Source organism: Pelodiscus sinensis, chromosome 1 (assembly GCF_049634645.1).
Source record: "Pelodiscus sinensis isolate JC-2024 chromosome 1, ASM4963464v1, whole genome shotgun sequence".
NCBI classification, from domain to species: domain Eukaryota; kingdom Metazoa; phylum Chordata; order Testudines; family Trionychidae; genus Pelodiscus; species Pelodiscus sinensis.
The window spans coordinates 267,625,588-267,638,251 of record NC_134711.1 but is presented as its reverse complement, the minus strand read 5'-3'; the positions used below and the strand labels follow the sequence as shown (position 1 = coordinate 267,638,251).

Below are 12,664 nucleotides of genomic sequence, written 5' to 3'. Positions count from 1 at the left end.
TCAGTACATCCAAATTCTATTTCCAGCTCAGTTACTAATTTAGTAAGTTTGGCCCCAGTTCACTAAGGAGAGGAAAAAAAAATGTTCTCCTTGCCCTCTACGAAGAAGCAGCATAGTCTCGAGCAGCGGTGGAAGTTTTTTGTCACCAAAAGTGGAGGTATGTGGTGATTTTTGTTGCATCACAAGTGAATGCTCCCCATGTTTTGTTGCTAGAAAGCGTAGATAAGGCCATAGGCTTAAATGGCAGCAAGGAAGGTTTAAATGGGGCAATAGAAAATGTTCCCAGTTTGAGGGCGATTAAAAGTGCTGGAATAGTTGCCTTGGGAGATAGTGGAATCTCTGTCATTGGAGGTTTTTAAGAGCAGTTGAGAGACTCACCTGTCAGGGATAGTCTAACTAACACTTAGCCCTGTTGTGAGTGCAGGAGACTGGCTTAGATGACCTCTCAAGGTCTTTTCCAGTCCTGTGAGTCTATATCTCAACAGAGAAAAACCTGCAAGTTACTTACAGTCAAATATTCACTTACGACTTGATCTAGCCACCACCTGCACACTCAAATATATGCACCTGGAATTTGTCAGTGTAAACATCTGATGTCTGCAAATTCTAATTCCAGACATGTCCAGATGTTAAGCATTGCTGCATGCACATGTAGTTATGCATTCACAAAGGAGAGCAGATTCTGAATCACTGAGCCTCGGTTTACCTGTATGGAAAGCAGGGACAACACTTATCTGCATCACATAGCTTCAGAAAAATCAGAGATTATTAAGAGTTTTGAGATCCTCTGATGAAAGAGATTACCAAAATGTGAAAACTGAGGGCTTATCTACAGTTACAGTACCAGAGGCACCGAGAGCTTCTTCTGTTCGTGCAGGTATTCTACCTCCCAGTGGCTATATCACCAAGAGAAGCCCTCCAGTTGATATACTGCTGTCCATACTGGGGGTTAGGTCAGCACAACTACACTGCTCTGGGGTGTGGATTTTCCATGCCACTGAGTTATAGGCTTGGTCTACACTGCCATTACCATTTATGCCAATTACTTACCAAAGATTCACTTGCACACTGGAACACATAGCACACATACTGGTTGATCCCAGTTTCAACAGATTCCCGACAAATGAAACCAAAGTGGTCAACATGTTGTATACCCTGAAAAAAATGAAAAAGTATTAGTGATGTATTCATTTTAAAATACCAAATCAGGTCAGAAAAATATAGTGATAGTAATATTTCAGCTCTTCCCAACAGTTATCTTTGGGGTACACCTCCTTTATCCCCTACTGAGAATTTGTAGCAAATAAAAAATCTGCATGGCTGCTGATATTAAGCATGGCAATTCTTCGTTTTTTCATGGCTGCCATTATTTATCAAAGAAAGAAGTGTAATACGGTTACGAGTCATAGGACTTCTTACACATACAAAAGGGCCATGAGTAAGAGGAAAGAAATTTAGCTAGGATACAATTTTACCTTAACTATATTCTTCCTTGGATTTAATTAGTCCAGATTAGCCCCTATCTTCTCACCTTACGACACTAGGACCATTTTACCTATGGCAGCTCAGGTCCTTCAACCTCAAAGTGAGAGGGCACAGATTTTATACATGCAAAAGGGCCACCCTTCTGACCTTCACTTTGGTTAAGCCCACATATTTACTTAGAGAGCAGACCAGATACCAGACTCAGCATAAACCATTTTAATACAAACTTAGGAAGAATTACAGCAAAATCTGTCTGAGTTTTCTCATTTCCTTGCATAGGGGAAGGTGGGATGACACTTGCGTCACTGTACCTGAAAATAGCACAGCCAGTTTGTTAACTGTACTTCCAGCTCTGTTCTCTACCAGGGCATCTCAACTGGTCATACAACAGGTCACATGACAATTGTTTATTGTTCTAAGTTACTCACAAGGTCAGTGAAACTTAACAAGAAACCCGCACAGCTGTCTGACACTTGAAATTACACATGTAGGTATATACAACTGCATCATATATATTAGTTGGATTGCTCAGATAAATTTGACACATGCATTTTACAGTCTGAAATTAACCACCCTCGTATACTCATGTCACTGAAAAGCAGCACATTTACCAAGGCAGCGGTAAAATAATCCTAAATACACTTTGGAGAGATTGCTGCTTCCTTTCATTTTAATCAACTGTAAGCTCCTAAGGGTGAATATTCCAGGTTATCACAATAAATCCATGATAAAGGAATGGTTAACACACTGTGTTAAACAGTGAACAAATGCGGATGTATTCAAGTATTTGGCTAGAACACATTAATATTTCATTTCTATTGACCATAAGAATTCTCCTGGGTTGTTTGAGGATTGTTTTGGTCTGTTTTGTACTTTTAAAACAGACTCCTTTTCTAATATGCCACAGATATTTTGGAAACAATTTTGTTCGCACCTATTCACTTTAGTTCTCAACAAGTTTTTTTTTTCCCCCCACCCTCCCACTCATGTTATGTTCTAGTGAAAGACTACATAATCACTAATATGAAACAAAACTAAAACAATTTATTGCCTACAAAATGCCCAGTTTGGAAGAAGGTGGTCTCAAGCAGATGAAGTAATATCTTTTATTGGATCAACTTCTGTTTGTGAAAAACAAGCTTTAAAGCTACCAAGAGCTCTACAGGTCTGGGAAATGTAGGCAGAGTCACAGCTAAATACAAGATTGAACAGATAGTCTGAACTTACGCTTCCATGTGCTAACCTATTCTACTTGTGCTACTTATGCTAACCTATTTGACCTTGTATTTAGCTCAGACACTTTTAGTAAGTTTCCCAGACACGAAGAGGAGCTTTTGTATTTGAAAACTGTCTCCCTCACTGAAAGAAGTTGGTCCAATAAGAGATATTACCTTATCCACCTTGTCTCAGTTAAGAAGAAAGCAGGAACAGAGACTGTCTGAGACACTAGGGTCAGTCCCTACCATACTCTAAATATCAATGACTTCATTCATTATCAGTGTTTTTCTCCTGAGCTGCCCCTGCCAGCTACCAGTACCCACATGGAAACTGGCAGCTGCCATTCATGACATTACCTAGTAAGCAAAGTTTTTAAGACAGACCAAAATCAGCCACAGGGACTCGCCTTTTCCACCTCTTCTTGTGCGCCCGTCTGATCTGTGTCTGCTACAAATACTATGAATTCATCTTTATTGTTGGTAAATATCTAGTCTATGTGAGCACTCTGCTTGCAGCCCTCTTTTCCCTACAACACAAGCAACAGTTAATGCTAATCCCAGTTTTCATTTGCAAATTATGTAGTCATGCAACAAAGGAAGATTTTGAATGGGGTTAATTTATCATCTCACAAGAGTGCTTTGGATCCAATGCTGGCCTAAGAACCAGAAGGAAATGCATTTGGAGACCTTTAATAAGCTTTAAAAAGGAACAATGGTTTGGTTCCCTGCTCTGGCACACACATAACTGTGGAATGAGGAAATGGGAACTAAAGATGTTAAGGACTAGTCGATTCCATCCCGTCCCCCCCTTGCCGCCTCTATCAGATAGAGGCAGCAAAGGGAGGGGAAAAGGGTACTTCAAAGCAGCAGCACTGCACAGCTGAGCCCGGAATCAGGTGTGAGGAGCTGCCCCTTTGAAACACTGAGGCGGCATTCAAAGAGGCAGCACCTCCCAGCTGATCCCTGGCTCAGCTTTGCAGCACTGCCCCTTTGAAACGCCAAGGCGGCATTTCAAAGTGGCAGCGCCATGTGGAGCCCGTGTTTGGGGAAATGCTGCGCAGAACCCAGGATCAGATGGGGAGTCCCCAGCTGACCCAGGGCTCCGAAGAGCATTTCAAATCAGCAGCGCAACATGGAGCCCAGGGTCAGTGGGGGACTCTGGGGACTTTTGAACATTTCAAAGCTGGCATGCCCTTGTGCAGCCCAGAGTCAGCAGGACTTCCTGTTGGCCCCAGGGCTGCAGCAGAGTTCCACATTCCCCCTTTGAAATGTACAGAGCCTGGGAGCTCTTGTACATTTCAAAGGAGGAATGCAGAAATGCCTATAAACTAGTAGATGGAAATTAATTTGATTGTTTCTCATCAGCTCTTACCTATATTTCATCATCTTCCTCTTTTTACTAGGGCATAGAGAATCTCTGTTAATAGACACTCTCCTAAGGGATGTCTATCTGATCCATGTACTATTGTGTTTAGTTATGTTTAGTTTAAAAACAGGTCTACGATCTTTTAAATTTTAAGTGCCAGCAATCTGATTCCATTTTGGTTTAGGCGGAGCCCCTCCTTCCTGTACAGGCTTCCCCTTTCCAAAAGTTTCCCCAGTTCCTAATAAATCTAAACCCTTCCTCCTTACACTATCATTTCATCCATGCATTGAGATCCCACAGTTCTGTATGTCTACTTTGCTCTGTGTGTGGAACTGGAACCATTTCAGAGAATGCTACTACTGAGGTCCTGGATTTCAGTCTCTTTTCCAGCAGCTTAAACTGTAGCATGTGGTGTTCTTCATATTCAAAATATTATTACCTCCAACATCACTCCATTAGATTATATTTAACATTTCCCGTTACTCATGGAAGGGGACAAGAGGGCACAGCATGACTGTTTTACCAAGTTTTTATTAGGGTTCTACAAAGAAAGCCAAAATTTAGTTATACAGGTGTTAATTAAAATAAAAGTAGAGCTGTTTAAGGAGTGACATATGGTACACAACTACTAAATTCAAGAACATTGTGTACTGTGTTTTTATTTAATCTTCTAAAATCAACACATGCTTTGATTGCCTCTTTCTACTATCATGACAGCATCTCAGAGCAAAAAACCTAACACAAAACAAAAAACAAAACAAACCCTTTCCAGATAGTACTGGAACTACTCAATAAATACATACCTGAGAACATGAGGAGATATCTTTAAAATTCTTTTCAAGCACAACAGATTTGGTGTCTGGGCTGATGAGGTTAATTTCAAATCGTCCAACCTGGAAAATTAAAAAAAACAAAAAAAAACCAAACAAACAAAAAAACACACACACAGAGACTGTTTTATAAGGCACAAGTGAATAATACACCAAATGAAGTTCAGTAACAGGGCGGGTTCTGTCACTTTTGCTTTAGCTATTCATACTGAATAGTACAGTAAACTTCTGATAATCTGGCACCTATGGGACCCAGGGGGTGCTGGATTATTGGATATGCTGGAGTATCAGGAGGTACTCCAGAAGAGTCTGTGGAGCGGGGGGGAGGGTGGCGACAGGACAGCTCAGGCTGCAAGCGGCAGCGGCGACTTGGGGAAGCAGTGGAGCAGAGCAGCTGAGCTGCTGTCGGGTTGGTCGCGCAGCGCCGCCCCTCACCTGATCGGCGCTGCGGGACCAACTCGGCAGCCACCCAGATGTCCTGTCCCAGGCTTCCCCAAGTCTGCCACTCGTCAGTTTCAGCAACGGCAGCGGTGTGGAGCAGAGAAGCTGGAGTGTTGCTGGGCACCGAGCAGGGGGGTGAGGGGCAGTGCTGTGGGACCAACCAGGCAGCACCCCAGCTGCTCTGCTCTGTGCCTCTTCCCCAAGTCCGCCACTGGTCAGTTTCAGCAGCAGCAGCAGCACACTTGGGGAAGCGGTGCAGAGTAGCTCCAATTGTCCGGCTGGCCGAAGCACTTCTGGGTTCCAGTTAGTGCCAGACTATCGGGAGTGCTGGACCACTGGATGCCGGACAACTGGAGTTTTACTGTAGCTCATTCAGTGAACAAAGCTGGCAGAATTTACCCCTTATGGAAAAAGGAAAATGAGGGAGAGCAATTGCTCCTAGGCAGCTGTGTGACTTCACTGCCGCTGGGGAGTTCTCCGGGCTCCCCGGCCAAGGCCGCTCCAGCCACCTGACCCCAATGATATTGGGGGTTCCTGGCTGGGGCAGAGGTTCCCAGATGCCATCTGGCATGGCTGATACTGGGGTTCCCCTGCATAGCCACCGCTGACCCAGCTGGAACTCTGCAGACCCCACTCTCCTGGGGCTCTTTGGTCCAGCAACATCCGTGATCTTATTGGACCACAGAAGTTGCCAGACCAGAGTCCTGGATTTGGGAGGTTCAGCCTATATAACAACAACAGTCTTGGTTTTCAGTTCATTGTTTAAAATAAAGGTGATGCATTTGGCTTATTTTTAAATTGTCAACAAGAACAAAATTATTTGCTGCAGTGAATTTTCCCTCTGCATTTTCATGGACTACTCCCCAAGGGCATGTAAATATAGCCTATGGAGCTTGAAGGGCTTTTCAACTAAGTCCTTTCACGACCAGTGATGGGCTGTGGGTTTCTAAATGGCAATATATTTCCTCACGTCCGTTAGTATTTCTCAAGAGGATGAAAATACACATCTGTTCTCCAAAACAGGGGGGGAAAAAAATCCCTAAGCATTTAGCAGCCTATCAGTTTAAAAAGCAAAATATCTTTCCTTTTAAGGATTACTCATTCTAATAATTTTCTTTTGCTTAGTGCCTATGTTCTGAAATCTTTAAATGAACATCAGAGGAGATAAGCTAGACTAAAGAGTTTGAGGATAAGCTATTGAACTGATCTTAAAAGTATAATTTTTCCAACAGACTTTTTGCAAGACACACTATTCCTATTTTAGAAAAGAAAACTTCTTAGCATTGCTGAAATTTATCAAAAAAGAAAATGAGTCAAACTGCACATTATTTTCATATCTTAAACTGTTTAACATCACAAAAGGGAGATTTTGTTCACTCTTAAAATAATGTTATAGATAAAAATCAATCCACAAAACCTCTTGAAAGAAGCCTGAATACTAGTATCAGAGTGTAAAACAAAACACACTGTTCTCCTATTATGTTTATATTCTCAAACTAATAGATAAGCAGTTACATTCCCTTCAAATATACCAGATCTCATAGGATTTAAACTTCAGCTTTCCCCAAAATATCTGGGATACAAATTATTCAATATTATTTAAAACATTTTCCAGTGTGGTTTCATGTGTTGCAATACAAAACAGAAACGCATATTTTGGCTTAACAGAAATTTGCATAAGATGTTTCACTATGCATCAGTGATAATAATGATGAAAGTCAAATGCTCCTAATTCTATTGCATGCATGAATTGTGGCACCTACCTGAAACAACATTGTTCTGTTCTTCTCAGAGTCCGAGGGCTGAACATGACTGGGTGCACTTGCATGTCTCCTACGTGGCTGTGTTTTCAGACTGGTATCATGAACCCTTTTTTGCATAACTGCTGTGAGGCTGCTGCAGCGAGAGCGGAATTCCTGCTGCTCATCAAAGCCAGAATCCTCCAAAATTCGCTCAGGGAAGGAGACACGGGCACCAGCCAGGTTGGTCTGGCCTCCAATTGTAAAGATCCCAATGGCAGCGTTTGAGCCATCTACCTCCTCAAATGGACTATCTGATGGGGAAGCTGGCACGTCTCCTTCGTACAAGGTTAAGTCTGAGCTGGAATCTGTGCTCCGCTGTTCGCTCAACAGTTTCAGGCGCTGGCGCTCATGTAGGCTAAATTTCTCAATGCAATCATCAATTAGAGTGGATGGGGCTTTCTTATGGGCCACAGTCACCTTTCCACAATACAAAACCTCAAATTTTTGGGAATTATAGAAGGCATCCTCACTGTCCTTTCCAGGTTTGGCATCCTCTTTCAGAGCGGCTTTGGACACTTGCCTTATGCTGCTGATCACATCAGGAACCTGGATGACAATTAAAAATCTTCAATAAGAAAACCAGAAATTAAATACTAAATCCACAAATGTCAATATGAATGACCTTAAAAAAAAGGATTAGAATCCAATGCTGATTTGTACAAGGTCAGATAAAAATCATCATTATCCTCAATTGGATTTGTCAGAAGAGGCTTTGTTAGCACAATCCGAAGGATATTCCATCTAAGACAACAAATATTTATGCAAACAATTTAGATGCAAGCTGGTGGCACAAATTGCAGTACCACCTCAAAATATATAACCAGTCATTGCTAAATCTTGTATGCACCATTTCTCAAGGTTAATGAGTGTCAAGAATATTTCTAAAGCCTTACCAATTTTGCTATTAATAGACCCTTTAACACAGGGACAGGCAAGATACAGCCCATAGGCTGGATTCGGCCCGCCAAATCTCAGGATCTGGCCCATGTGCTGCCCCACCAGGACCCCAGGCATAAACAAGTGTGGGGCTGCTCTAAGTGGCTGGCTGCTCCCTGTGGCTCTCTGCTCCAGGCATGGGGGGAGGGGAGAAAGGGAGGCTTCACGTGCTGCCCCCACTCCAAGAAAATTTCTCAGCTTCCATTGGTGAAACTAGCCAAGGGGAGTTGAAAGATTTTGCTGGGAGGTGGTGGCAGTGCATGAAGCCTTCCCCTCCCACTCCTCCCAGCGCCCAGAGCAGATAGCCACAAGGAGCATCCAGCCATTTTGACCAGTCTGGGACTGCAGCAGGCAGTAAGCCTGCCTTGGGGTCCTGCAGGCTGCTGGCCAGAAGTCGCCAAGGTGAGCATCTCCCAGCCAGAGCCTGCCTTTGCACCCAGCTCCTCACTACCTACCCCAACTCCCTGCCCCAGGCCACAACCCCTCCTGCCACAGAGCATCACCCAAGCCCTCTGCACCCCATCTCCCAGATCACAACTCCCTTCCAGATCCTGCATCCCTCCTACAACCCTTCCTCAGGTCAGAATCCTCTCCTGCACTCATGCCCCCTCCTGCGCTTTAAGCCCCAGATCACAACCCCTTTCTTCACCCCAACTCCCTCCCTCCTCCCGATCCCCTACCACAAGCTCCTTTCTGTACCCAGCCTTTGCACCAGATCTCGCACCCTCTCCATAGAGAAGTGCAACTCTTGACCACATATCAAAATCTTGGGAGTTACCTCCTATCAAAATTATTGCCCACCACTGCTTCAGTAAGTGAGCTATACTTGTCCCAACATCTAATTGTGGTACTTGGTACAATTATATGGGTAACTTTGGTTATGATTTTCTAGGGAGCAAGGTGCGCAGTGCATACTTTCACACACACAAGGCAATAGAGTGAGATCCCAGTTTGCATGGATATTGGTTGTACACCTGAATTTTGTGGTCCCACAGAGGTACAATACAGAAATAGAGTGTTAAATGAATAACTTACATTATTTGCCACAATATAAATAGCTTCCCTGGAGCTGCAAATGCTTATCTGAAAACTTCAGAGATTTTTTTTCTATCAGTTACTAAAACCTGATAGCTTTATGACTAGAGTGATTTTCCCCCCTTCAGAGTATTAATTCCCTTGAATGCCAGTTAGGTTTTGGCCTCAAATGCAGTATGAGCCAAGTATGGCAGTGGTATTCTTAGAGATGCTTAATTGCAGAACTTGCTTCCTAATTTTTATTAGAAAGCCCATGACTACAGCATATAATATTAACCTCTTTCATTTTAAATTGTTTCTCTATGCCAGCGATGGACAATCTAGGTTAGTGAGTGGGCTGCAGTGGCCCTCCTTAATCTCAGAGGGCTGCAAGACTGTATAACCAAAATGGTCTCCTGGGATAGGGTAGTTTTGCTAATTGCGCTTGTGGAGCTAGAATTTGTGGGGCATGCCAACTGAAGCATAGCAGCACTCTGATTGGATGCAGTGGGAGAACACAGTTCTCAGTCAATATTGCATGCAATCAGCATGCACCTCACTTCACGTGGTCTTATTTTATGTGCATGTCATTTTAGTAATGCTGGATGGAAAAAAATATGCAGATGGAAATGAGTGGAATTTGGCAGCCCTGCACTTGGGCAACGGTAAATAAAATGTCTTGTGGGCCACACAGAATCCTGATGGACCACAAGTTGCCCACCACTGTTTTATGCTATGGTTTACTGTAAAAACCCTCTGATATCTGAAAGCTCCAATCAGGTTAACTCTTGTTGCTTCATGAACTAGCAGCTGTTAAAAATCACTATAGGCAGTGGGGGCACAATTAGACAAGATAGTCATCAGAATGAAAATGTAAAGGACCACACCTCTCATCTAAATCAGCAATTAATATTTTGCAATTTAGTATTTATAAAACTCTCAAAAATACTTTCAAAATATGAATGTTTCCAAGTGCAAGATGGCCTACAGCAGACAATGAAATGACTAAACTGTTACAGAAATGGAACATTTTCTATGCTTGATTTCATAGGGCTGTCATAGCTCCTCTTGAACCCAGAGAACGAAGCTACTTAAGGAATCTGTGAAAGGTCAGTCAAGCCTATTCCTGAGAGGAATGTTTGCTCATTCTCCAAACAGCATTATTTAAGCTACTTAAAAGTACTGCATAAACAATGTTAATGAATTACTTGTCAGCTATGCTTTCAGGTCCACAATCCAAAATAGTACATAGACAAGTACAAAAACTTTCAGGGCTACAAGTATGCCCTAGCACTGACTCTAGGACCAGTTTATAGTGCTGAACTTTGTGTAGTGTAACAACGTAAGCAGCGATTGTTCAGCATGTATTGTATCACTATAGCGGCTAACAACTATGCAAAGTTTTTAAAACAAAAACTGCCTGGGAGATGGAAAGGAGATGGTTGTGAATGTGCAAATAGGTCTTAAGCTAATGTGGCCAGACAGACTATAACCCCATATCATCCATCTTATTTGCCTCTCTGAAGCACAGGGCAGAGAAGGAGCAATAATATCAGCATAGTCTATGCTGGCTCATCTGATCCTGAGAAGCTGAAACACAGATATGTGGATAGAGAGCAGCTAAGTCAATAAGCTGGCCTCGAGGCTGTGGCTGGCACCTATGTTGATTCGAACACACAGTCCCAGGAAGAGGAATTTCCCACTGAGAAAACAATGTCCAGTACTTCAAAATTTAATCATCTCAATTCTCTCTTACAAGTGTAAATTAAGTTCACAACTTCCTTGTAAAAACTGGTCTCACAGCAGACAGACCAGCATCAATTGGCATGACAGATAAGAAAGAGAAATACGTGACCTCATGATTATAAAAGATGGGCCCAGCACACACTCACTTGGAGTGTCATTCTACCCTCTACCTGCTGGTCGGGTTAGGTGTTTGACCTCCCGAGGTTCTATGGGGACGCCCACCTCGTATTTTCGTCTTTCCTAGGAATTGAGGGACCGGCCCTGGCCTGACATGCTGGAGTCGAGAGGCACAGAAGGGGGTAAAAATGGTACCTGGATGTGGTCCTCTGTCTTAAGTGTACACATAGAAAGAGTAAGCTGTTACTTGGTACCATTATTTCTATTTTTCTATCTTTATCTTCTTTGTAACCATTTTTAAGACCTATATTTTGCTAATAGTTAAGAAATAGAACAATAGCCATTGCAACCATATGATTTATAAGCTTCCTCAATAAACCTGTAACTGTTTAAGCTTTAACCTGACTCCTTCAGTTGCTGTAATAGAACCAAGCACAATTTAAAAGAACTTCAGCCGGTCATAAAGGGACAGATATAGGGAGAGCTTGGGCGTTTGGATTTGTGTCACACCCAGGTGGCAAAATTCAGTTGGGGCGCTTCTCAGTCTCCCCGACGCTGCCCGCTGCGAAGGAATTATGAAATTGTAGCAGCTAAAATCTGAAGCGTAATAAGCTCTTCCTATAAACTCGGGGCGTCTGTTGGCCTGCTGGCCACCCTCTGCGATGGGACCCCGGTCCTAGCAGTAAAGACACGGACGTTAAACCTTTTCTCGGAAACATACACACACACACTGCCCTGACCGTCGGCTGACAGCTAACAAAGATTCCCTCTCTGATGGATTTCACATGAAACTGCAAATCCTTTGAAACACCATGATACCTGGAAATAAATTGAAACAGCTTTAAATTAATTTGTTAAGAAAACTGAGCTTCATGAGATATTGGGTACAATGAAGAAAATTACATCGAAATAGAGACTGAAAAACCAGCTTATCTAGTTGTTCCATAATGGAGAAAGATCACTGTCTGAGTACGAATACAAAAATGGCCTCCCTCCCATATCTAAATTGGTAATATGGACTTTAAACACTTCATACAAGTAATAAAGGGACATCAGACAACAAGAATAAGGTGTAAGAGCTTCAATGGCAGATGTGCCAGACTGACCCCAAAATGCTACCTCTGTCAGCATGAGTGTGAGGTCAGACAAAAAAAATATCAGTTTAAAGCCTTTAGTATTGCTTAGTCAGTCTAAGAGTATTATTTTGAACAAAGCCTTGCAATTCTTCTGGAAGATAGAAGAGGAATGCTCTATTCTGCTTTATTTATTTCTCTAACTTCTAAAAAGCTGGATGCAATACCATTATCATTTGGACTTACTGACAGATTATTTGGAGAGGAGTGCTGAGAGCTATTCTTCACAGCCTGTAAAACAACACTCAGGAGTCAGAATTCTGATGCACAACAGAAGATACATCTCTGGAAGCTGCATCAAAACAATGGGCACAGAAACTCTGTCACCAAGGACAGGGTAGGATGCAGCATTCCTTCAGCTGGTACATGAAAGGGCAGGCGGGGGGAGACAGATCAAGATGAGTGGAAGATAAACAGACATGTAGTTCTCAATGAGAACAAAGGCCTTTGATGCTTTTTGAAAGGGTTGGTTTAGAGATCAAGTTAAAGATACTGTACTGCATATTACTATAAGCACAGGCCCCATACACAAACAGTGAAATTTAAATGGCCATGTGTCACTATTAGGGGAGGGGAG

The 12,664-nt window shown here is 42.7% G+C and overlaps 1 protein-coding gene across 4 annotated transcripts in view; it reads right to left on the bottom strand.

Moving 5' to 3' along the window:
• Nucleotides 1–12,664, bottom strand: part of TBC1D4 (TBC1 domain family member 4) — a 162,818-nt gene that overhangs the window by 64,663 nt on the left and 85,491 nt on the right. For all 4 annotated transcript variants that reach the window (XM_075918883.1, XM_075918884.1, XM_075918886.1 and 1 more), the window contains exons 2-4: nucleotides 7,103–7,687; nucleotides 4,872–4,961; nucleotides 1,051–1,155 (exon numbers count right to left, since the gene is read on the bottom strand). In XM_075918883.1, the coding sequence (XP_075774998.1) occupies nucleotides 1,051–1,155; nucleotides 4,872–4,961; nucleotides 7,103–7,687 (780 nt within the window). The remainder of the gene's footprint in view (nucleotides 1–1,050; nucleotides 1,156–4,871; nucleotides 4,962–7,102; nucleotides 7,688–12,664) is intronic.